Raw genomic sequence first — 25,220 nt, forward strand, 5'->3', positions numbered from 1 at the left:
AGAAAAAGCAAAATACAATGTTGGTCATAAAACACCCATTTTTGCAGTGGGCATATAAACTAATAATCAATCCATCAAAAGGCGCATCAAAGGGAGGGAGGGAAGGAGAAAAAGAAGGGTCACTTCCATCTAGAGTTCATGTATATTAAAAGACAGAGACACTATACAGGGTTTGCGCACAGAAGAATGCCTCCAACCTAATGGGGTTGCTCTACGAAAACAGAACACCACCATTTACAAAATATTCAATTTTTTTTTTTTGGTTCCCTCTCTGTGCTAACATGTACAAACATGCAAGGGAGAGGAGTGATGACACAAATACAGGTTATTCACACGATTATCCAACCAGCCTATCCTGTAACACTTGTTTAAGCCTCTCAAACAGAACTTGCTGCTGCTCGACGGTGAGGTTCATCAAAATCTATATTTGCAGAAGAAGAAAAAATGTCAATGCAATTGGAATTGCTTCTAGTTCATTAGCAAAATAAAGCCAAGAACAAAATTATGCGTGACACTTGTAAAAACAATACCTGGTCTATGATCATTTCAACTGAGAGGCTTTGAGGCACAATAAACGACTGATGATAGATGTAAGCAAATATAGCCATCACCATCTGCAAGATAAAACAATGTCAATTACAGAAGCGCACAAATGGAGACAGCAGTTAAATCATTGACAAAGAACCATGTTTGAAGCCAAACACAAGGGTAAGAAGACCCCACAATATAGAATACAAGAAACGTTTAAAATTCCATTATTAATGACAAAAGAGTCAACATAAGACAGCTTCAAGTAGTTTCATAAATGTGGGAAGTGGAAGCAACAATACACTAGTGCCACATTCAAAGTACCAAAGAACAATTTGAAGTGCTCTTTTATTATCTTAGTAAAAAAAAAAAAAAACTTACCTGGCAATCCATTCTGTCTGTGATTCCACCATGCCCAGGGATACTGTCTCCAAAATCCTATAAAAAATGGGAAAAATTATTAAAAATAATGTTGAACAATTGACACTTACTTACTATACATAATTGCATCAGTCAAAATTAAAACATTAAAAGCAAACCTTGACTTTAAAAGCTCTTTTGAAACCACTTGCAAAGAAACCTCCAAAAGGTGCTATTATTGATGAAAACAACCCAAGACATAGAGCATGCCATTGAACTGGCAAAATCGAGATCCCTTTCCAAGGAAACTGCAACACAAAAGACAGTAAATATTATTATTAAACATCTGAATTTATAGTTCAAGATTGAAATAGCCTAATTCAATTGTACGCATAGCTTTTATATAACCGAATCTGTGCATTAAGAGTTCATCTTCGAATTGTTAATAGTAGGAGAAAATATGCTGAACCACAGACAGAATAACAGACAGAATAAACTATTAGATTAATTATATGGCAAGCTTCAGAACAGACGACAACGAATAGCATTGTACAACAGCAGTCTTAGCCCAAATGTTATCAACGTGCAAGGGAAAAAAGAACAAGTTCCACTTGAGAACATCATTATTATTCATCTACACCAGACAAGGAAACACAAATAGCTCCCGGATGCTGCGCAATCTCAAGAAATACATGTGCCTGGTCGGATACAAATACCTTATCAGAATAAGAGGGCAAAGCACATACTGTAGATACTAATTATTATATACAAAAGGCATAAATGCAGATGCATGTTATATGGGATATGAGCATTTTCTTTCACCATGAAAAAGTGAAAAACAAGTCAAATATCTGATCTCTAGCACAAAGAACTCAATTCAAAGAAATACCACGGACCATGGTTTACTACTAATACACAAACTGGTCTGGTTTCATGTAATTACAGAATCAATAAATGTCACTTCACTCACCCATGGTGGGAGCCATTCTGGAAAGGTATAATATTCTGGCTTAAACAATGGACCAGGATCACAATCAAGCCAACCAGTTGATAAATCCTGCAAGTGTATCAACATATAAGCTACTATAACTGAAACTCTATTACTTTCCCAAAATCAATTGGCTTATATTTCATCAAAATTATTACCTTTCTCGGACATGTTAGCCACTGGAAACGACCCATGATATTTGCAAGCTGCACATACAAAAGTACATACCATGTTCATATAACTCAAATTGATATAACAAGAAGATTATCAACTCTCGTGGAGCTTATAGTGAATGTGTATACATCCCAGGAACATCGTACATTTGGTTCAAGCATGCAACCAGAAACTTAGGGTGTACAAGTTAATTTTGAATTCAAAAAGGGAAAACTTTAGGTTTGATAAGTCACTCGGGAAAGCCTTTTAAACACGTCCTATGAGTGGTGTGATGTGGGTGTTGCAACAGTAAAAAAGAATTGGCAAAACACACATCGCAATAAGTTGAGATGTACTGTGACCAATTATCGTGGCACTCCCAGTCAAATCAAAACATTATTTTATTGGAGGATAAGACCTATAAAATGTTATCATGCTAGATCCGTGTTGGACATTACCCTTGGCACATACCTTAAAGAATGGGCTACAACCCCAATATAACTGAAACTATGGTTTCAATTTTATGTAAGAAAAACTGAAGTCTATTTATTATCACCAAGTTAAATAACAAGCTCACCAAAAATGCCGATATTATAGTTGTAATAGATGCTCCAATGAATCCCTCCCAAGTTTTCTTTGGAGATATCTTGATCAAAGGGGTTTTTCCAAAGAAGAAACCGCAGATATAAGCAGCAATGTCATTGATTACTATAAGTGATGCTGGAAGAAGAAACCTGCATCAAATTTTCCTTTGCGTCAGGGAAAGCAATAAAAAAAAAGAAAAGGTAATGTGTGTTTTCAAAAATGTTGTTCCTTCAGAAACTTAAATTACCAGAAAATTCCTTCAAAAATGTTGGCTACAAAGAAAGATGACTGTGTAAACACTGTAATTAGAATCATGTGCGTCCATGCATACTGGCCAAATTGATACTTGTACATCTTCTTCTTCAATGTAAGAATGAACCACATAAAACCTGAACCCAATTTTGGGGAAAGGAATAATATCAGTATCAGAATTGGGCTACATAAAAATAAAAGAGGGCAAAGGAAAAACACCAACAAAACGAAAATTCACAAACAATAAAGTCATTGTGCATATCAAATATATAGTTGGATGATGATCAAAAAGAGGCAAGCCCAGCGAAATGCTAATTTCACTTCAATTCAAAATATGCTATGCAGTGAAGTACTTTATATAAAAACAAACATAACATGTGTAACTAACCTGCGATGTACAAGAAATAACAGACGACCATATGATACTTGATAAGACTGCTCACAAGCTGATATAAAAATTTATCTGAAGTTACAGTGTTGACAAGCCGTTGACTGAGTATGCGACCGTAAACAAACAGCATTGCAGTGAAGAAAAAGTGCCTGAGCAGAAAATTTGAAATCGAATAATATTTTAGTAACACATATAAAAAAACATATGTACTGCTTTCTGAGGAATAAAACACACTAGACACAACTAAATACTACTATTCTGACCAATTTAACAGCCTGAATCCTGGGAGGTGCCTATCTTCATGAGCTTTCCTGAGTAGATTGAACAGCTCCTTTGCCATAAAGATTTGGATAACCACCACCATGGCAGTGATACAGAGATGGCCCAGATATATAATCAGTGCAAACCCTCCGATCATCCAAACAGAAGAGTATGCACGAATCAACATTGACCTGTATTTATTACGGTCATTAACAAGTAAATTGCCTCCATTTGTTTTACCAACATCCGGGAGAGCCTGCAGCCATAAAGAAAATAAAATGACTATGTATTACCCAATTAATCTCAAGCATGTACATCTAATACAGCAAATGGTTTCTTTTTCTGTATTTTTTGTTCCAAAAGGGCTCAAAACAAATGCACGTTATTGTATAACTATTTAAGCCCCTAATTTAAGAACAAGCACATGATTAGTTACAAAATCAGGAAAAAATAAGAAAAAAAATTTAGGTGAAAATTATATGTGGCCTCTCTATCCACTAATTAAACTTCTAGACAAATTCATTTTGTCCCAAATAATTATTAGAGAAAGAATAGATTCATACTAAATGAAACTATACAGTCCATTCCATTAGAATGAAAAAATATAACGAAGTATCCAAGTTAACAAACCTCAGCTGAGCGTCTACGATGCCGAAGTCGAGCAGTTGGGGACCTTGGGGTTGATGGGCTTCCGGTACCATTATCTCTTTGCATGACTGTTCTAACTTACTTTTGCTCAATGGGTTAAAACATACATGTATCTGATGCAAAATGATCGTCACCTGAAAAAGACAACACAATATGATACTTGGGAAAGGTAATTGAAATATAAAGTGACAATTGTTCTGTCATTTCACACTACAGAGACTAAGGTAGAACCTCAACTGCCCTTGTGGCACGGTAAAGGACAAAATGAAAGAGAGGCCTAGTTTCTGGAATGGGCATTTTAGTAGTACTGGTACATGCCCCACTTATGTTTGCAATCAAATAGGCAGCTTTCAAACACACTCCACCACAGGGTGTGACTGCAATCACTAGTTAAGAAACACAACATTCCACATTTTGGCCAACGGGCAATTCAACCATCAATGACAAACCTTTTGGGATACACTTAATTTCAATAACTTCCACCATACTGATCACTTCCTAGCTTGTAAAGTGAGTAAAAAGAGAAAAAATAATTCCATTTAAAGGCAAAGAAGTAACCCATAGTTAATTAAACACCACCAACTCCTAAAAGTTTCCATTTTCAGACTAACCCAAACACGCACTAGTCTGCGTAGAACTCGCATTGCTCAGATATAAACCCCCAAATTCACCAAAGGAAAAAAGAAAAAGTCTTCAAAATTTCACTGTCCCAATGAAAGATTTATAAAAAATTAGAACTTGGCCAACCGCATAAGATTCAAACACACAGACGCAGAATACACACACATAGTGCAACGGTGGAGAAAAAAATTCCAACAATATAAAAGCTGAATACAGAGGAGCTCTTGAAATTCAAATCTGAAAATAAAAAATTTGAACCCAAAGATCGAAAACACCAGACAGAGAGAGTGAGAGAGAGAGAGAGACCGACCTCGTTTCCTTGGTTCTGGGAAGTGACAGAGTGAAAGAGAGGCGAGGAAGCCCAATAGAGGAGAAGGAGGCGAACACGCACGAATAATGGAGAGAGAGATAGGGGGAGATAGAGTGAAAGTGTCTTTCTTGTTACTGGTTTTCTGGAAGAAGAGGAGCGAAGTAAAAAACGAAAATAATCTCGAAATTCAACAATCTACTTCTAAATTCCCTTGTAAAGTATAAAGTGATGATACGAAATGGATTTATGAGCGTCGGATTTGTGATTTAGGTCTGGGAGTTACACGTGTATGGCTATTGGCTAACATCTTCAGATGTGAAATCGTTGGAAATTTTAGATGCGCTGTCTTTCCTTCCTAGACCCCTCAAGTTCTTTGAATTCCCAAATAACATAACCACAACATGGTCAACATGTAAAAGTCAATGAATCAACATTAATTGGTTTAATCTTTTAGGAAATCAACAAACAATATCTATATGGTTTATGGTTTTGTGGTGCCTAACTTGGTTACTCAAAAAAATCAATTATTAAATTATAATCCTTTGGTTTACGGATATTTATTTATTTGTGGTTTACGCACGGATATTTAGTGTTAAGGAGATAATGACTTTTAATATTATGGACGACAATTGTTGAATGAATAAAATCCTTTTTTTTTCTTTTTCAAAACGATGGGACACAACACAAATCCTTTGTTTAGTGATTAATTATAAATATAAATAAAATTAGTGGGCTATTATTTTGGGGTTGTAAAATAAGCCATCATCATGGAACTCATGTGAGGAGTAAGAAGAAGAAGGTGATATTTATATTATAAAAGTGTCCCTTGCATTATTGAATATTTACAGGTCCATTCCAAGTCTCCAAATTTGTAAAGAGAGAGTGACATACGAAAGTGAGGGCGGTGGTGAAGAAAGGAAGGCCATGCTCTTTTTAAGATTCTCTATTCTCAATCTCAACTCCAAAGTGAAGTCTTTCTCAATCTATTAAATTCCATTTGGTGCTTTTTGCCCCCCATTTGACACTAGGAATATTAAACTTGTGGGCTCATCATGCCATTCTTTTTTTGTAAACATAAAGCTTTCTCTTTGCTTCATCCAAGAAATTTACATGGCGTTACGGTCACACCAAGAAATTTCTTTGCCCAAATGAGAAACATCAACAACAGAGGAAAAGAAGGGAACTTTCGATGCTTGCATAATGTATGTCAACAAGAAAACACAACAGATGAGACATAGGTAAAGAGACTGCGAGATCAACCATAACATATTATATGTGATGTGATGATACATGCAATACTCGACTAAATTAATGCAGAGTCACTGCATGAACTCGACTAAATTAATGCCCTTCATTTTCCAAATCCCTTTCATACCATCTATAAATATGAATATTATTAAACAAATATTTACGGCCACCACTCAGAGAATCAATGGTAAAAGATCGGTTTCTTTAACTACAGATGCAAAGTCCAATAGCAATTGGATTCTCTAATCGAAAACCAAATGATCTCTACGCACTAAAAGACGACAAAGATTCTGATGAGTTTGATACATCATCATCTCCTGATCCCAAGGAAAGGGAAAGTTCAAGGATCAAAGTTGTCTTGCATACCTGTGTTGTTATGTATTTTCTTAACGCAGATCATTGCTTTCATCGCCATTTTTGTCAAAATCTGAAATCCAACTTGTAATTGGGCAGTGTGTTAACTTGGTTCTTATGTGTATTCGATTAGAATACAGATAGCCTACCAATTGATGATGATCATGTAAGCATGAAATTCAACTTACATGCGCGCACGCGCATACACACACACACATAGAATTATATTTATGTAACATATGGATAAAGCACACACATATGACATAACAAGAACACCAAGTTGACGTAACCTAAGCTTTTCATTGTGCTCATGAACAACATTAATCTTCTAGGCCTCTCCGTCTCAAAATTTCTTTAAAAACCCCCCAATTAGCACTAAGTCATGGCATTTCTCATCATGGATATATTTTCAAATCTATGAGTAAACTTTTAGTTTCCTTCAATTAATTATTATTTGTTACGAGAGGGACAAGTGATCGAAATGGGAGCTAATCTGAGCACATTCAAGCGCTCATCGTCATCATCAGCTTCTTCACAGAGACCGCAGCAGGCAGCAGGAGGTGATGGTAATTCAAGTCCAGCTGGACCGTCCTGTTTGGAGTTGCTGAAACCAGAGTGCTTAAAAGTAAAAGCAGAGAAGAAGAAAAGTAAGAGACCATTGACCCCAGAGAGGAAGAAGATTCATAATAATAATAATAATACTGGAGGAGGAGGAGCATCTGGGAGTGGGACCAGGTTGACCACACTCGAAGATTGGCTCTTAGCTTCTCCTGGCCATCATGGCAAGAAGAAGCCAGATAATTACAATATCGCTGGAGGTGAATTGTATGTGTTTAGACCCCATTCTAGAAGGGTGCACCCTGCATCTTCTTCTTCATCTAAATTACCAGCTGATCATGTTCCTACGGCAGCAGCGCCTTTAGACTCTAAAGCAAGAGACAGCATCTGTCTGGAGAGATTCGTCAAGAACGATCAGATTAATGATAAGTTGAAAAAGAAGGTAAGCTTTAGACTGCCTGAAGAAGCTGATATTATCATATTTTACCCCTCAGAGGAGATCATGGCAGTGACAGACGGTGATAGTGATGATGAAGACTATGATATAAGAACATCTACCAGCCAAGATGTCAAATCTTAGTCAAAGACAACAGTTTTGCTTCATCATGTTTGGTTTTGGGTTTTGATGTGAATAATTTGTTTGCAAAATTCTCCTTCAATCATTTCAATCTCACTCACAGCAGCTCAGTTATAGCATGAGGCCCTACTTAATCCTATTATTATTGCTATATATGGAAAGATCTCTGTGTTTCTCTACTACTGACAAATGTCTAAGGTGCATCCATCTGCACATGTTTTAGTTATTCCCATGCATGGTTTTAGCGACTTCATTCATCTTGCTCATCATCAATTCACCTAAAAAAAAAAAAAAAAAAACTTACAGCAGGGATTGATTTATTAATATATACCAATAAGGTAAGTAAAGAAATATATGCGGCTCCTCTTTGTTTCTGTTGTACCAAATCCAAATGGAGAGAGAGAGAGAGAGAGAGAGAGAGAGAGAGCAGTCGATTTTCATTTAATTAGGAGCACAAGTTGTATGCATCAAGTACGTTCACATGAACTCATGTATATTTGCAGAAAACGTTGGCGTCTTTCTCCGGTAGATTTAGCAAATTATTTGGTAAACTGAAGGGTACACCGAGGAGCCTAAAAGTGATATTCCATGACTTTCCTAGAGCTCATGGCAAGGTTCTGTTAAAATAATGGCACAACCTAGTCTTATACTATATACTGCATCGCACATTTCATCGAGATGGATGGTGATGGCTCTGGAAGACCCAATATATACTATCCCAAACAGAGAAATCTCTTGAAGGGATCAGCTTTTGGACATGGACCAACCTTGTAGTAGCTGAGCTCTAAAGCAATGCCAAGATTTACTTCCTGCCTCAATTTCTTCATCGATATTGGAGAAAATCCTGGACTGCCTCATAGCCAAGATTTTTTGCCCGTTTGTTACAAGCACTTATGTGTTTGAGTTTCCCGTTTTCAAGTGCAAGGAGCAGTCATAATCTGAAAACAAATTGCTCTCAAACAACATGGTGGGACGAACACCATATTTTCCTCATCATTCTACAGTTTCAAGTTTTTATTCCATTATCATCAATCAAAGTCTATAGGTGCAACCACACCAGCTGACAAGCGCAAAATCACAGAGGTCTGCCTTATTTGCTTGATAGAAGCTCCCTTTCTTGCAAAGGTTAGAATCATCAACGACTAGTTCGGTGGGACCAGAAAAAAAATTGAAAAATAGTACAGCCAAACGGCTATACTGTTTCTATTAAAATATCCGAATATATTTCAAGAGTATAGATATTTCAAGATTATCGCCGCGCGGCTATACTATTAAAATATCCGAATATATTTCAGGGGTATAGCCGGTCGGCTATACTATTAAAATATCCGAATATATTTCACGAGTACAGCCGGTCGGCTATACTATTAAAATATCCGAATATATTTCAAGAGTACAGAATATATTAAGAGTATCGCCGCGCGGCTGTACTATTTAAATATCCGAATATATTTCCAGAGTATAGCCGAACGGCTATACTATTTAAATATCCAGATATATTTCAAGTGTACAGCCGGGCGGCTATACTATTAAAATATATTTAAATAGTATAGCCGTCCGAATATATTTCGAGAGTATAGCCGACCGGCTGTACAATTTAAATATTCTAATATATCTAAAGAGTATAGCTGCCCGGCGGTACTTCTCAATTCACCTTCGTCAAGATGTTGGAGAAGATCGGGTTGCCGGCAAAGCCATCACTGAGTGGGAATACTTGGGTGGTTGACGCCTCACACTGTCAGGGATGTACCTCTCAGTTCACCTTCATCAATCGCAAGGTTCATTTTTTATCCTTCCCTCCATCTCCGATCCAATGACCCATCTATGAGTTCTTCACAAGTTCTTATGTTTATTCATTTCCCATGCCTTAAAATCTGAGCTTTTTAAATTTAATATGTGAACTCAACCGTGATTTCCATACTGCGCTTCGTGGCTTTCCATTTTGAACCTTGTGTACACCGTAGATTGTTTATTTTGTACAGGCCCATGATTATTTAGTTGAAGAATGTATTGGGGATTTATTGTTTGTGTTGTGCAAAGAAATGTGTTCTAATTATATAAAGGACTTGTTATCCAACTTAAACTTATTTGCAGCTTATTCTAGGATTGAATGTGATATTTCTTTCTAGTCTCTGGGTCTTTTTCTGATTCTTGGTTATATGCAATGTGGAATTTCAGCCTCATTGCCGGAGGTGTGGGGGCTTGTTTTGCAACAGCTGCACCCAGCAAAGAATGTTTTTACGCGGCCAAGGTGATTTGCCTGTGCGCATTTGTGAGCCTTGTGAAAAGCTAGAAGAAGCAGCACGCTTTGAGAGACATAGGCACAAGAGTACAGCTGGGAGAGGTACCATCTTGATTCCTTCTAAGGTTGTTAGTTCATTTGTTGTTGCGTTGAACATTTGTCGGTTCTGTCACCAGTTTTGCTAGTTTTGTGATTCTGCCACATGCTTTTTTGCTGAATTATGGTATAGACAGTTTTTGTTGCACTTGCATCATTTTAATGGCAGGCAGAAAAAGATTGAATTACTCTACCCTTTGATGGTTCCTTATGTATCAGGACAAGAGTCTAACAGTAATGTGGTTGCTAGTATGCAGAGGGCCAGTAGTAGTGCATCTGTTCAGATAGTCAACAAGATTTCAGCCACCATGGGGTGGGAGAAATACGTAGAAGTCTTTCTGTTGATGAGCCTAATCATTTACAGAGTGGTGATGGATCTGCTTCTCCTGAGGAGTTGCGTCAGCAAGCTTTGGATGAGAAGAAGAAGTTATAAATTCTGGAAGGATAAGGAAGGTCTGCGGAAGCATTAAGAGCATTTAAGAGAGGGAAGGAGCTTGAGAGGCAGGCTGACGCATTGGGAATACATTTGAGAAAAGAATGTAAAAAGGTTTTACTCTCTGGCAATGTGGCCAAACTAAAGATGGGCCTTCAGAATCTGGAAGAAGAAATAAGGTCACTCCTCCATTGAATAAATCAAAAGATGACCTTTCCGATGAGCTTAAAGAACTAGGATGGTCCGATATGGATCTTCGCGACGAAGACCAAAAGCAAGCAAGTCTTAGTTTGGACGGTGAACTTTCTTCTCTTCTTGGAGAAATCTCACAAAAGACCAATAAAAATAAGGGTAATAGTGCCATTGACAAAACCCAGGTTGTTGCACATAAAAGAAGGCTCTCATGCTGAAGCGTGAGGGGAAACTTGCAGAAGCCAAGGAGGAACTAAAGAGAGCTAAAGTTTTGGAGAAGGAACTCGAAGAACATGAATACTTGGCTGAGGCTGAAGATTCTGATGATAAGCTATCTGCATTAATTCGCAGTATGGATGAATGATGACAAACAACAAGAATTTTCAATTCAATATGAGCAGGAGGACGGCTTTAATTTTGATCTTATTAGTGCTGCTGATGATCATATTCTGGATATTAATTTTGAAGTGACAGACGAGGATATGGAAGACCCGGAAATAAATGCTGCTTTACAATCTTTAGGATGGTCTCAAGATTCTAAGAATCCTGAAACCCCTGCTTACCCATATAGCTGGTGTTGACAGGGAAGCACTATTAAGTGAAATTCAATCCTTAAAACGAGGGGCTCTAAATCATAAGCGGGCAGGTAATGTTGCAGAGGCAATGGCCCAGCTAAAGAAGGCAAAACCACTTGAAAGGGACCTCGAAAGCATTGACTCTCCAGAGGGCAATGTTGCAAATGATCGCACAACAATTCATAACCAAACTGCTGATAAATCATCAAAGTCATTTATGGTGGGTGATGGAATGTTAATAATACAATGGAAGACATGAACTCCAAACCTGCAAGGAAGAGTAAATTAATGATTCAGAAAGAGCTTCTGGGCTTGAAAAAGAAAGCCCTGGCTCTGAGAAGGGAAGGACGATTAGATGGGGCTGAAGAAGAACTGAAGAAATGCAGTATTCTTGAGCGTCAGCTTGAAGAGATCGAAAATGGTTCTATGCCAAAGGCAATGCCTGGGACTGTTGGCACTGGCATTAAGTAAGGTCCCAGATTTGTCACATGAGCAGCCCAATCTGCCAGTTGCAGTCGAGGAAGGAGACAATGTAACAGATCAAGATATGCATGATCCAACTACTGTCTCTGTTGAGGGTCTTCTTGATCCTCAACTACTTTCTGCCTTTAAAGCAATTGGAATTGATGATGCTAGCATTTTATCTCAAGGCCCTGGAAGACCAGAGCCTTCAAAAGTTAATGCCGGTAAGAGCAATAACCCAACCCAAGATAGAAGTCAGCTGGAAGAACAGATCAAGGCAGAGAAGGTTAAGGCTATAAATTTGAAACGTGCAGAAACCAAGCCGAGGCCTTGGTTACTCTTCGGAAGGCCAAGATGCTCGAAAAGAAGCTGAATTATTCTCCTTCAAAGTGAAAAGTAAACACGTCACCCTGGTAAGTTGGGAAGGTCCATTATTTGTTACAAGCTGTGAAACTCGATAGCTCTGTAAATGTTGTTGGTATGCAAAATTAGCCAGAGGAAGCGGGATAATTGAGGATTTATGCAAGAATGGTTTTACTCATTGAATGTTAATATGAAAATGCATCGTCATATTGTAAAGGGCCATTTTCTGCCTGCACACTTGGAGATGTGCTTTCTTCTTGTTTCTTAAGTTTTCTTGCAAGGGTTTTGGTCTGCCTCTTAATGCAGCAGATGAAGCAAACTTAGCCAATTATATTTCAACATCTGTAAGCTGCAGAACCCAATTTTGAATCATAATAAGTTGAAAAAGAAGGTAAGCTTTAGAGTGCCTGAAGAAGCCTGATATTATCATATTTACCCATCAGAGGGAGAGAAACTCTTACATGGGGATATCACTTTTTGTTATCTCCGGCCAATAACGCAATGACATGTTGGATAACTTTTCCACATGTCATTGTGTTAGTGGCTGCGAATAGCAAAACAGTCCTATCTCAATTACATATAAGTTTTTCAGCCTCAGAGGAGATCATGACAGTGACAGACAGTGATAGTGATGATGAAGACTATGATATAAGCACATCTACCAGCCGAGATGTCAAATCTTAGTCAAAGACACCAGTTTGCTTCATCATGTTTGGTTTTGGGTTTTGATGTGAATAATTCTCCAATCATTTCAATCTCACTCACAGCAGCTCAGTTTTAGTTATATCATGAGGCCCTACTTAATCCAATTATTATTATTGCTATGTATGGAAAGATCTCTCTGTTTCTCTACTGACAAATGTCTAATGTGCATTCATCTGCCCATGTTTTGGTTATTCCCATGCATGGTTTTAACGACTTCATTCAGAGAGAGAGAGAGAGAGAGAGAGAGAGAGAGCAGTCGATTTTCATTTAATTATTAGGAGCACAAGTTGTAAGCATGAAGTTCACATGAGACTCATGGTACGACGTACATCCTTGGTGTCTTTGGTTTGTTGGTGGTGCATGCGGTGTTGGGTGAGAGGAGAAGAAGAAAGGATATATAAGTACCTAACCTTCAAATTTCAAACCGTCTTTCGTATTCGGATTCCTATACATATATATTATACATGGTTAATGTCACGCATAAAGTATGCCCTTTATTTCATCAATTGTCTCTAGTTTTATTTATTTATTTATTAAGTTGTCTGTAAATTTGATGGTGTATTTAATTAGTATAAGAACATCCAAATTCTTAAAATATATGTTTTCATTTACAAAGTTAACAACGTGGGACACAATCTTATATATGGGCCAATTTCTCATGAGAATTAATGAAGAGGGTCCCTGTTGTTAAGGCTTGATGCTCATTGGTGCCAAAAACAAATGAAGAGGGTATTTTGGTAAAAAAAAGCGAATGAGAAGTGGAAGAGCGGACCTGTGATAGTGATACATACACACACGTAGAGAGGGAGGGCCCTGAATGGTAGAAGAGAAGAGAACAAACAAACGGTCTTTCAGTCATGGATGCGATGCGAATGTGACCAACCAACCACCGGTCCTCCATATCCATTGGTTGTACTGTATGTGCGTGGGGGGTGTCCTTTTAAGAACGGAGGAGAAGGGAAGTTGCGTGGAAAGTGAATCTTCACAATTTTTAGTGAGATGAGATGAGAGCTAGCTACCGTTAAAACCCGAAAGAAGGCGCCTTTACTTGCCCTTCACTTTATCACTCTCTCTCTCTCTCTCTCTCTCTCTCTCTGTGTTGCTATTTAGCATTTACTTTTTGGTCAGGAAAAGAGAGAAATAAAAGCAAAGCTAAGCTACCTCTTTGGGTTGAGAGAGAGAGAGAGAGAGAGAGAGAGACTTGAGTATAATGGCTGGAGAATATGGTTTAAAGGTGGCGGTGGCGATTGTGGTTTTGGCCACTGTGAGCCTTGGAGGGATTTGTGGGGTTGGAGCCCAACTGCACCATGTCGTTGGAGGAGACCGTGGCTGGGACCCTTCTTCTGACCTCGCTTCTTGGTCCTCCGACAAAACTTTCAGGGTCGGAGACAACATCTGTGAGTCTTCCTTCTCTCTCTCTCTCTCTCTCTCTCTCTCTCTCTCTCTCTCTCTCTCTCTCCCCCTCCCTCTAAAACTTAAAAATTTGTTCTTTATGGTTTGCTTTCGTTTTGTTGGCATCTTTTAACCAAGCCATTTGTTTGGTTTCCGAGAAAATGGAGAGAGTAAAGTGGAAAGAAAGTCATTTTCAACGCAGTTTTGTTTGTTATATTTTGTTCATTCATTCACAAGTTCACAAGACAACAACTCACAAGACTCTTTTGTTTGTGTGGGGACTTTTATGGATGGGCAGGGTTAGCCTACTCGGCAGCGCATGGGTACATAGCTGAAGTGAAGAGCAAGGAGGAATTCGAGTCATGCGATGTCAGCAACCCAATCAGGATGTTCACGGACGGTTTGGATAGCATCTCTATGGACCAGGAGGGACTCCGCTACTTCGCCAGCAGTAACGTGGAAAGCTGCAAGAATGGGCTCAAGTTGCACGTGCAAGTCATCCCTCAATCTCATCAAAACCCTGAAACGCCCAACCCCAAAATAGCAATAGCAGAACCAAAGAGCTCTCGGTTGGCTGCAGCTGCTGAGGGGCCCGCAACTCCTTCTGGCTCAACCCGCCTCACCGCTGCAAGTCTCATTTTGTTATCATTTGGGTTGCTTTGTTATGTAATGGGTATTTAGTAAGTAGTCAGACTTTAAGATTATGCGAGGGGTATTTTGTTGTTCGCGTGTTGTATTGTATGAGCCACTGAAAAGAAGAGAAAAGATTGCCAGCTTTGCTATGTATTAATTCTAATTTAGTAAGAGGTGAGGATTGATATGAATTTGGATTTTTCCATGTATTAATTCTACTTTAGCATGAAAATGAAAGTTGAAATTGTTTCTGCTAAACTATCACACAATGCATTCGGAAAATGAAGCCAATTAGTTTCGAAATATTTACACACGCAATTGTCCATATTGCTACCAAATTGGAAAGACCCAAAAAAGACACAATCCAATTCATGGCCACCTCATAAGTATTGTTTGAAGGCTGATTACATATTCGGGGGTGGGGGTGGGTGGCAATCATTTATCTCTCAGCACAACATAGCTGGATCCGTTGGTGGTCTTCTGTATCTTAGAAATTTTCCTCAGGATCGCAGCAAAAGCTGTCTTGTCCTGCACCATACACAGAATGAACAAATAAGAACAAAACTACCATATTCCAAAGTATCAAGTCTCTATGTTCCTTCAAATTCAAACCATATTACAACGCAATTGTTGTTCAAACATATGCGAGCAGAAATTATATGAACTATATGCATTTGACTTGATGGAGAAGAGGAACACATGAATACAATCAATTTCAGTATTTGTATCCGAGTGAAAAGAAGCAACACATTTAAAACTCTCCATAATGTATCTCTTTAGGACCATCTTTCCTCCAATCATTCTTCGTTTTGAGTGAACATTTTATAACCTCCATAGTGTTTCTTTAGGACCATCTTACATCCGATCATTCTTTGTTTTGAGTAAACATATAAAGATTGTATCATACTGCAAACAAACGCAAACTCATTCTATATCCAAGGTCACTAATATAACCAAACAATTAACGTTCACATAATGAGTCGGCTTGAATGGACACTACGACAGCAGTCACACATGTTATTTTCAGTAAGAATTATACAGAAGAGGTTAAAGCAAGAAAATGAGTCAAACAGTAGTATAAACACATGATAGATCATACCTCTTGCAATCTGAGTCTTGCCTTAAATCTAGCAACAAGATCTTGTGTGGTGACTGGTGTTCTTTGCACCAAAACAGTCCTGATTTCTTCCTCAGTGACGGGTCCACTTGATGATGTTGGCTCCACTTTTACTGATGGAGTACCTTTTGAAGGTGTACTACTTTTAGAAGCAGATGCAGGCTCCTCTTTGATGGAAACTTTTTGTTCCTAATTTTGGTTATATGAATACCATCACTAGTGAGCATGGGGAGTTTCAAAGCTGATAAAAAAACAAAGTTAGTAACAATCATACATTTTCACTTTTCACCTTCTTGGGAGGTGCACTGTTAGATGTCTTAGCATCATCAGCACTTAATTTTCTCTTTCCCTTTGCGGACTTGGCGGTAGATGGAGTTCCTCGAGCAGACCCAGAAGGCACTGGTTTTGAGGGACTGTTGTCAGATGGTTCCTCTTTGGGTGCATCCTTTTGCTTTGGTGCCGCCGCTTGAGGAAAGCCAATATCATCATCCATCTGGAAAAAGCAGAAAGGAAATGCCGATCAGTGGACAAAGAGCTGTGATGCACTTTAACAGTCACAACACCAATCTTCAAAAAGTCCAAGTCAATGCATAAAACAAATTGGTATCTTCAACATAAATGCCCCATCACTTTTCAGAATGCATGCAGTGCAGGACAAAATTATAATCATATAACGGATGCAGTTCTGACTAAGTGACACAGGCAGTATAGCCTTTGAGTTGTTAGCATGTAACGTACTAAGATTGAGTATCCCAAAGAAAAATAAATAAATAACCTACATCGTCATCGTCATCGTCGTCATCCTCTGCATCTGAATCATCCAGCCCACCAGTTCGCCCAAGTAGCTTCTTCAACTCTTTTCCGGATTTGCTCAGTCCGCCCTCCTTGTCATCTTCATCCTCGTCCTCATCATCCTGTGAAAGAAAATGGAAAAAGAGCCACAACTTACAAAGAACTTGGACCAGTATAAAATTGACATACATTGTGAAAACAGCATAAATAAGTTGCACCAGAAAATGGAAATCATCAAGCATTATATCTTGAAATATCAGTATTTTCTAGCAGAAGATATACTTGAAGAGCACAGTGCAACATAACACATAATGTAGAACCCCAAACAAAGCAATTACGGGACATGAGTGCAGCAAACCTGCTTAATTTCCGGAGGAGCTGGAACCTCAAGTTCCAAATCTTCCCTTTCCTCAGGATTATTGCCAACAGCTTCATCATCATCGGTGAAAATTTCTTCATGCTCCCAATCATCACCTACAACAAAGGGAGGGACAGTTATAAATAAATGCAGACATGGTTATAATGGACTTCATCAAGTGCCCCTTTCATGTTTACAGAAAGAAGACATCAAGACAAGACTTAAATTTCATTTAACAGAGTGAGCACAGGATATGATCAAGCTCGCTGCAATGTAAGAAACCCCTCTGAGAACCTATTCTCATGCATGTTAAGAAAAAAAAATGTAAGTGCTAGACATAAAAGCACCTCACATCACATGAAACAAAAGGAAGCCAATTGATATGGCTTCCCCAATGGATGACCAAACATAGAACTAACAAGTAAAGCCAAACCTATTAAGTAATCAAGTACTTTACGAAAGAGATGGCTAATGACCCTTAAGTTTCACAATATACATAAAAAAAGACTGTAAAAAGGACGCCCCATTATGCCTATACATGCATCATCTTGCCATGGCAAGTAGGATCATCGTGAATTTCACTCTTCTGAAACTTTGTGTAGATAAATAATTGTATTGGGTATTGATGATTGAGAGGTTAGCAAGGAAGAAAGATAATTGTGTTCATATCACCCCAACGGTATTGGATATCAGTTATTGAGGTTAGTATGGAAGAAAGGAAATCGTGCTCATGATTTATTGTTTATAAAGCAAAATTGAGAAAAGAATAACTGCCTACCCTTCTCGACATCATCATCATCCAAGTCAGCATCAGCTCCCCTTGCACCATCATCATCATCATCATCACCACCTTTTTTGTTCAGTCTATTTTTCCTGGCTAACTCTTCTTCCTCATCCTCCTCACCTTTATCTGAGACATTTCCTTCACCATCATCATCATCACCAGCCTTTTTCCGTCCCTTCCCACCTGTCACACCATTATCCTTGTCAAATCTCTCCACCTCACCAAATGCAGCAGCTCCATTATTTGCAGCTTTCATCATCCATCTTTCATATCCATCTGCGGTCTTTTTCCTATTCTTAATCTTCTCTTCAGCTTCCTCCAATGTAAGTTGCTTGTATTGTGCAACCTTGTTGAAGTTGAACCTAAGAGATATTATCAAAACAACCTTATTTTGATATGCAGACAGACAAAACGATTGCAACCATAATTGGTAATTATGAAAAGCTCTTCTATTTATTCATGTCAAGACTACTAGTTTAATTAATGATTAACTCTACACTCAATTTAATTAATAAACAAGTGAAACATATACAAATGGAATACAATCAATTGCAACTCTCCTGCAGACCCAAATATGAATACATTTGCAGTAATGATGATCTAAAAATGTTCCCCTTTTTCCAGGATTGTCACTATTAAGTTTTTGTATAGATTATGATCATTTGACATTGCCTAATTGCTCTTTGTAGTCTAGTCACATTTTAATTTTCACTTATATTAATCTAAGAACATTTATTACCTAACCTATTTCATTCTACGCTTACTGTGGTTATTTGTTGATTTTGGATATAAAAAAAAACTGGAGGACAAATATTCTTACAGGGCTATCAATCCCATTTATTTTTTTCCTCCTTCACTATTGTTCAGAACTTTAGGTAATATGGGTAGCACTTAGATCTTATTGCATATACTAACAGTTAATAGTGATGATTGATGAACCAAAAACTGAAAATAGCTCTAACAGAAAGGCCAAGCAGGCATACCAAGAACCAGCAGGAATGGCAGAAAACTCCTTTCCTTGCCGCATTAGTAGGTAGTATGTTGCAGTTTGTGCACCTTCAAGATGACCCTGGTACTGAGACTGGCCAGTTTCATCCTCCAAGACCCAAGGTTTGTTCTTGTACTTCTCCTACGTAAATGAAATTTAATGTAATAAGAACAACTGATAAACCCAAAGAATACACTGAACCCTACAAACTGCATCAATGTCAGTTCATCAAACATCTCACAACTGTCTTAAGTTCGAGCAGATTCATAATTAAGAGAAAAGAAAAAACACAAGAACTTGGAGTATTTCAAGTGCAATGCACACACCAAAATTCTGTTACAAAGGGAATGAAAAAATTGAATTGAATTGAATTGAATTGAATTACCCGCAAGGTATCAGAAAGTTGGCGTCCTTGTAGTCCTTCCTTGTGAAGAGACCACTTATTTTCAGCATTTTTCTTTTTCGAAAAACTTGGCAACCCAGTCACAAATCTACCAATGAAGTAGTTCTTGTCGTTGACAGTACTCGCACGAACATTATACTCCTATTTCAGGAACAGCCAAAAAATACATAAACCAGTACTCTATTTTTCTCCAGAAGATAGATATAATATATGTATATAACAAATAGAGAGAGAGAGAGAGAGAGAGAGCGAACTCGAATTAAGCGAGTGACGATTGCGCCACATTCAAAGCATTTGGCGCGGTTCTCAGCCATGGTTTTGCCACAGGACAGGCACAGAGTCATGTGCTTGCAATTACTTCCGTATAATTCCGACGTCGATCCACATCCGCTGCACGAAGATCTCAGCGTCAAATCGGCCGACATTTTCTCTCCTTCAAAACCACAAAATTTACCAGAGAATATTACAACGGTCAGAAAAGCTAGCTAGGGTTTTAGATAGTCAAACTAACAATTGAACAATTCAATTACCTTTTAATTCAAAACGAGACTGAAAACAAACGATGTCCGGGTTTCGATTATAAATTTGATTTGAAAGTTTGTTTGGTTCTTATAGGTTTTCTTGTTTTCGCTTTGGAATGGGATTTAGGGGTGGATAGAAGACTAAAGAGGAAGAAAAATGTATGCGTTTTCTGGCAGGTGCCGCAGAAGTCGTGATCTGCTACAACAGACGTGTTGGTGGTCCCGCAAATTAGTTATGATCCCGCTCTAACGCCAAATGCCTAAAATGTAAATGGCCTGTGGTTTTGTTTTCTTGGTCCGACGTCCAAACTGAAAACAAAACCCCATTTGCCTCTTAAGCTCAAGCCCATTCGGGCCCAGCCCAGGTATGACAAAATAATCCCAAGGAGTCATTATATGATGAGGGCCTTATATATGGCCCTATGTGAGGTCCTATGTCTTAACTGTTGGATCAGATTAACGAATTTGATCCAACGGCTAACTAATTTGATTCAACGATTAAGAGATAGGGTCTCACCTAAGGACCATATATCCTTACTATAAAATTCTTGTAATCCCAAGACCCCAATGAAGTCCAGTACCATATTTATAGACCTTTTATAATGAGGGACTATATTAAGGGATGTGTTGAGCTTGAGAGGTTCAATGCAATTGTCGAATAATGACTATCATATGACTGTTAAATACCTCCTCATTATAAACCCCATGCCAAATTCACGCCCCAAATAGGAACGACACTATGGGTCTCTTTCTGCCATTCTATTTTGGTGGTGCTAGACTCTGAGGCGGCAACAATGGTTGCTGGTTGTTAGCTTGTTTCTATCTGTTGTGTTTTGTTTTGCTTGTAGTGTTGTTGGGCCTCATTTAAATGTCTTTATCCTCGCACGTATATGAAGCTTCTTCTTGGAAGTGAAGCACACCTGGAGGTCTGTAATTTTGGCAGTCTTCCCACAGTAGCAAACATGCGACACCAACATCCAAAAAGCGAAGTCAACCTTTGTGACCCATTAGCTCAGTCAGGTAAGTTCCTCCTCATCCATTCAATTTCGTAGAGGATTACATTTTCAAATTTAAGCTACACCAACCTGCCCCTTTTATTCCTCAAATTTGACAAATACCGAAGATATAAAATGGAGGGGAACTATTGAAATGGAATATGCGACTCCAGTCCTACTTCTCTAAAAATCTTCTCTCTTTGGTCTACATTTGATGGCCTCTTTCTTGTCCAGTTGTTGTGCTCTTATGCAACAAGTGGGTAATTGTGTGATTGACAACATCTACAGGAAGAAGAAAAAAAATGGTGGTTGACTATTTAGTAAAGGGAAGCTATAATTTTGATTTGGGGTTCTTTGTGCTTGACGAGATTCCCATATGGGTTGCGGCTACCTTTGATTATGATTTGTTAAGAGGTTTAGAACTTGTACTGTCTTTATTATTTAATTTTTGTGTGTTTAGGGATTAATGCCCCCATTTCAAAAAAAAAAAACATGAAAGAGAAAATTGAAGGAGGTTGGATGTGAAAATGACCAAAATATTCTTAAAATAGAGTCACATGTATGCCCACGTAACTTTACTCTACTTAATAGATTTATGGATGAAATTGGACGATTTTGACGGTGGGGTGACATTGGCTAAAAATATAAATTCAAATCCTTAATTAAAAACAAAATCAGATAATAAATTGAAAGTACGGATGTTCAGATAGCAATTCACTAGTGTAGTCAAATGTAAGGCCAAAATTTAAAAGAAAATCCAATTTGCTTTAAATCCCAAGCCAGCCCCAGGCCAATCCGGGTTAGGCCCATTACGACGTCTGCATAGGAGCGTAGATCAAGTGCACCGTTTTGAAAGATTGGTAGGCAGCTACCCACATGACTCAAAATTAGGACCGATTATCCCATGTCCCTAACCAACCTACCACACCAAATTAATAATCCCGAATAAAATATTACTATTTTATCCTTAAAAGCTGAGAGAAAACCAGCTCTACTGGCTCTTGCTTCTGTGTAAATTAACACCTCAGTTTATCTTCTTCACTGCAAGCTCTGCTCTGCCATCTTCTTTGTCCGAAATTTTCAACAGCTCAACGACGCCGTTTCCAGCATGACTCTGAAGTCGTTCATCGAAGTCCACCCCAGCTCGCACTTCCCCATACAGAACCTCCCGTACGGAGTCTTCAAGCCTGAACCAGGTTCAGTGGCTCGACCGGGCGTGGCAATCGGTGACTACGTCTTGGACCTCTCTGCAATCGCCGCAGCTGGTCTCTTCAACGGTCCGATCCTCAATAACTCCGATTGCTTTCACGAGGTCCGTTTGATTATCAATTCCATCTTCACTATAATTGATGATCAATGCAGTAATTAATTGCTCTGTTTTGGTTGTTAGCCTAATTTGAACAAGCTATTGGCATTGGGACGGCCTGCTTGGAAGGAAGCGCGTGCTACGCTTCAGAAACTATTGTCATGTATGTATCTTTATTTATGTATATATTCAAGTAATTAGGTTTAGTTTATACTTCATTAAGTTAATAACTAAGCTTCATTTGGTTAATTATTGGTGCAGCTACAGAGCCATCATTGCGTGACAATGAAAGTTTAAGGCAGAAATCACTTATTCCACTGGTATCTGAGAAATTATATGGTTTTGAATATATGATACTTTTAAGCTTAGATTTTTCCCCGTTTTCTATACATATATATTTATTTATTCGTCTCTCTTTATGTGGATCAATGTTTAGAGCAAGGTAGAAATGGTTCTTCCTATTGCCATAGGGGACTATACGGACTTCTTTTCATCCTTGCATCATGCAAAGAACTGTGGAACAATATTTCGTGGACCACAGAACCCGATTCCACCAAACTGGTATGTGGATTTTGAAAAACGCATAGAACATAAGTTCTTTTTCACTTGTAATATTGTTTTTACAAGTCCAGGAAGTCTGAATATTACTTTATGTCAAGGTTCCACCTTCCAATTGCATATCATGGTCGAGCTTCTTCAATTGTTATCTCTGGAACGGACATTATTCGACCCAGGTCCGAATTTATTTATCTATTGTTGCTTTTAGGCTCATTGAGTACGCAGGTTGAATGGAATCTTATATTATACAATTTTTATTTGTTTTATCACAGAGGTCAAGGCCCTCCTGCTGGAAACTCTCCACCACCTTTCGGTCCCTCAGTGAAACTAGACTTCGAGCTCGAAATGGTTAGGCTTTCTATGCTCTAGTATAGCCTTTAGTACTGTAGAACCTCATAATTTTGGTTATGTTCATAACTCGTTGTATTTATTATGTTCTGCCGATTCTCATTTTGCTTGTAGGCTGCTATAGTTGGTCCTGGAAATGAGTTAGGAAAGCCCGTGGATGTTAATGAAGCAGCAGATCACATCTTTGGACTTGTGTTGATGAATGACTGGAGTGGTATGCTTGCTTCTTGCTTCTATAGGTTCTTCTCATCCTTCAGATTTAACTTTTGGTTATACTTGATAAGAAGTTGGTTTTGACAGCTAGAGATATTCAGGCATGGGAATATGTTCCCCTTGGGCCTTTCCTTGGGAAAAGCTTTGGTAAGAACCGAAAACCATGACGCCTCATTCTTACATTCCATTTCTGTAACTTAGAGTACTGGATTTAAGCACTATCTTAGTCAGTTGACTGCAAGACTGACATTATTTTTGTGTAAAAATGTAAATATTAGGGACTACAATATCCCCTTGGATAGTGACGCTAGAAGCTCTAGAACCTTTTTCTTGTGAGGCTCCCAAACAGGTGCTTACTCATATTTGCGTAGCACCATAATTTCCCAATTTTTCTATCTAATTGTGCGTGGATTTTTATTTGTGTTATACATGCTGCGAATTGTAGGACCCCAATCCATTGCCCTATCTGGCTGAAAAGATCTCCAAAAATTATGACATTTCATTGGAGGTATCTTCCAGCTCATTGGGAAACTTGCTTCTTTCAGTTTATAAATATGTTTCTTTTATAATCTCCAGTGATGCATAAATCAAGAATCATCCTTCTAGGCCTTATGAATTTTGTTCTTTTTAATGGTTAAGATTGTAAATAGTTATATGCTCTTCCATTCTTGAGATGACGATGAAACTGCCTTTTATTGCAAGGTTCAAATTAAACCTGCTGGACAAGATGATTCACATGTGGTCACAAAGAGTAATTTCAATAATTTGTAAGGATTTCTGCCCAATTACTTCCTCGACATATTTAATCTTTAGTTGGGACAACCTCTTGCCCTGTTAACCATTGAATAAGTTACCTAGCTTTCTCCGTCTTCCCTCAACAAAAACTATGCAACAGTGATCATAATCATGATGCCTACTCAGAGTTGGGACATCTCCTCTGTAGTAGTTTACTTGCAGTCTGGTATAAAGTGCTTTATATGCATCATTACCAAGCTTTCTTTGGTGCTGCACTTCCAAGGGGCATCATAAGTTCCTTGTAGCTTAGTTGAATGCTTAACAGGACGCTAAATAATCCGATGAAAGAAAATCCATGTTTTTATACTTTTTATTTGTTCTGGTGTGATCCTGTTATAATGTTATCTTAATTTCTGCAACTCGTATACAGATATTGGACATTGACTCAGCAGCTAGCACACCATACTATCAATGGTTGCAATTTAAGGCCGGGCGATCTCCTTGGAACAGGGACCATCAGTGGACCTGTACGGTTTCAGTTTGTTCTAATATATTCCTACATTCATATGACATTTTGTTTGAGTGGAAGTTTTTGCTAGAGTGAACTCCATTCATCACTTGTGTTTCACAACAGGAGCCAGAATCTTATGGATGCTTGCTGGAGTTGACATGGAATGGACAAAAGCAGCTGTCCTTAAATGGGACTCCTCGTAAATTCCTAGAAGATGGAGATGAAGTCATCATTTCTGGTGTTAGCAAGGTTGTTAGTGCTTTCCTTATATTTGATCATGACGATATTGTGTTGTAAAATTTGCTCCATTTGTCATGAAGTTAATTTATGTTTTCACATAGTTGGCGATTTCTGTTTAATCCAGCGATAGGATAAGCTTTACGTGCTTAGTTGTCTATCCCTTGATGTTTTAGTGTTTGATACTTTTACTATGTGCAAGTGTAGCATCTAATATGTTTCCATTGCAGGGGAATGGTTACAACATTGGCTTCGGGACATGTTCTGGAAAGATTGTGCCTTCACCTCCTTGAAGACTTTTGCTTCTTCTTGTCGGAGCTGTGTGTCCCACTCACTTTTCCATTGTCGTTATGTAATTCGTATTTTGACTTCACTCGCTCGGTGCTCAATGAATGTCGTACTATTTAGTGAATAATTCATTCCCCTC

General features: G+C 38.3%; 4 protein-coding genes and 1 pseudogene across 6 annotated transcripts; 3 read left to right on the top strand and 2 right to left on the bottom strand.

Moving 5' to 3' along the window:
- Window positions 1-101: 101 nt before the first annotated feature.
- Window positions 102-5,278, bottom strand: LOC110764541 (phosphatidate cytidylyltransferase 1). Its single transcript, XM_021967531.2, has 12 exons — window positions 5,098-5,278; window positions 4,149-4,300; window positions 3,521-3,774; window positions 3,255-3,406; window positions 2,862-3,003; window positions 2,607-2,763; window positions 2,035-2,082; window positions 1,859-1,945; window positions 1,068-1,196; window positions 910-966; window positions 531-614; window positions 102-421 (listed from the first exon to the last, which is right to left on the bottom strand). The coding sequence occupies exons 2-12, from the start codon at window positions 4,230-4,232 to the stop codon at window positions 338-340; spliced, it is 1,278 nt and encodes a 425-aa protein (XP_021823223.1). The 5' UTR covers window positions 4,233-4,300; window positions 5,098-5,278; the 3' UTR covers window positions 102-337.
- Window positions 5,279-9,426: 4,148 nt separating this feature from the next.
- Window positions 9,427-12,981, top strand: LOC110764537 (uncharacterized; annotated as a pseudogene). The gene is made up of 3 exons (XR_015835112.1): window positions 9,427-9,612; window positions 10,013-10,201; window positions 10,346-12,981. The product of XR_015835112.1 is annotated as an uncharacterized LOC110764537 (transcript).
- Window positions 12,982-13,971: 990 nt separating this feature from the next.
- LOC110764536 (umecyanin) lies at window positions 13,972-15,118 on the top strand. The gene is made up of 2 exons (XM_021967527.2): window positions 13,972-14,299; window positions 14,593-15,118. Exons 1-2 carry the CDS (start codon window positions 14,113-14,115, stop codon window positions 14,973-14,975), a joined length of 570 nt encoding a protein of 189 aa, XP_021823219.2. The 5' UTR covers window positions 13,972-14,112; the 3' UTR covers window positions 14,976-15,118.
- On the bottom strand, window positions 14,034-20,089 carry RAP74 (transcription initiation factor IIF subunit alpha RAP74). Of its 2 annotated transcripts, none has more exons than XM_021967526.2 (10): window positions 19,900-20,089; window positions 19,624-19,802; window positions 19,352-19,510; window positions 18,962-19,107; window positions 17,973-18,340; window positions 17,195-17,310; window positions 16,824-16,958; window positions 16,334-16,537; window positions 16,027-16,233; window positions 14,034-15,455 (listed from the first exon to the last, which is right to left on the bottom strand). In XM_021967526.2, exons 2-10 carry the CDS (start codon window positions 19,792-19,794, stop codon window positions 15,363-15,365), a joined length of 1,599 nt encoding a protein of 532 aa, XP_021823218.1. In that variant the 5' UTR covers window positions 19,795-19,802; window positions 19,900-20,089; the 3' UTR covers window positions 14,034-15,362. The 2 variants fall into 2 exon arrangements, with proteins under 2 accessions (XP_021823218.1, XP_021823217.1); XM_021967525.2 differs by having other exon boundaries at window positions 16,319-16,537.
- Window positions 20,090-21,836: 1,747 nt separating this feature from the next.
- LOC110764527 (fumarylacetoacetase) lies at window positions 21,837-25,208 on the top strand. Its single transcript, XM_021967518.2, has 14 exons — window positions 21,837-22,197; window positions 22,276-22,354; window positions 22,453-22,511; window positions 22,628-22,752; window positions 22,851-22,925; window positions 23,022-23,097; window positions 23,212-23,311; window positions 23,398-23,457; window positions 23,589-23,659; window positions 23,756-23,818; window positions 24,013-24,077; window positions 24,476-24,572; window positions 24,680-24,805; window positions 25,024-25,208. The coding sequence occupies exons 1-14, from the start codon at window positions 21,994-21,996 to the stop codon at window positions 25,084-25,086; spliced, it is 1,263 nt and encodes a 420-aa protein (XP_021823210.2). The 5' UTR covers window positions 21,837-21,993; the 3' UTR covers window positions 25,087-25,208.
- Window positions 25,209-25,220: the final 12 nt, after the last annotated feature.

The sequence above is a fragment of the Prunus avium genome, chromosome 4 (genome assembly GCF_965620075.1).
Source record: "Prunus avium chromosome 4, drPruAviu1.hap1.1, whole genome shotgun sequence".
Classification (NCBI taxonomy): Eukaryota; Viridiplantae; Streptophyta; class Magnoliopsida; order Rosales; family Rosaceae; genus Prunus; species Prunus avium.

Coding starts and splice junctions, on each gene's coding strand:
- RAP74 (XM_021967525.2), bottom strand. CDS start 19,794: ATGTCGGCCGATTTGACGCTGAGATCTTCGTGCAGCGGATGTGGATCG. Junction 19,108..19,351: donor AACTTTCTGATACCTTGCGG/GTAATTCAATTC, acceptor TCATTTACGTAG/GAGAAGTACAAGAACAAACC. Junction 17,311..17,972: donor TGATGATGATGTCGAGAAGG/GTAGGCAGTTAT, acceptor CCTTTGTTGTAG/GTGATGATTGGGAGCATGAA.
- LOC110764527 (XM_021967518.2), top strand. CDS start 21,994: ATGACTCTGAAGTCGTTCATCGAAGTCCACCCCAGCTCGCACTTCCCC. Junction 22,512..22,627: donor AGAAATCACTTATTCCACTG/GTATCTGAGAAA, acceptor ATCAATGTTTAG/AGCAAGGTAGAAATGGTTCT. Junction 24,806..25,023: donor TCATTTCTGGTGTTAGCAAG/GTTGTTAGTGCT, acceptor TTTCCATTGCAG/GGGAATGGTTACAACATTGG.
- LOC110764536 (XM_021967527.2), top strand. CDS start 14,113: ATGGCTGGAGAATATGGTTTAAAGGTGGCGGTGGCGATTGTGGTTTTG. Junction 14,300..14,592: donor CAGGGTCGGAGACAACATCT/GTGAGTCTTCCT, acceptor ATGGATGGGCAG/GGTTAGCCTACTCGGCAGCG.
- LOC110764541 (XM_021967531.2), bottom strand. CDS start 4,232: ATGCAAAGAGATAATGGTACCGGAAGCCCATCAACCCCAAGGTCCCCA. Junction 1,946..2,034: donor GGCTAACATGTCCGAGAAAG/GTAATAATTTTG, acceptor ATACACTTGCAG/GATTTATCAACTGGTTGGCT. Junction 967..1,067: donor AAAGAGCTTTTAAAGTCAAG/GTTTGCTTTTAA, acceptor CATTTTTTATAG/GATTTTGGAGACAGTATCCC.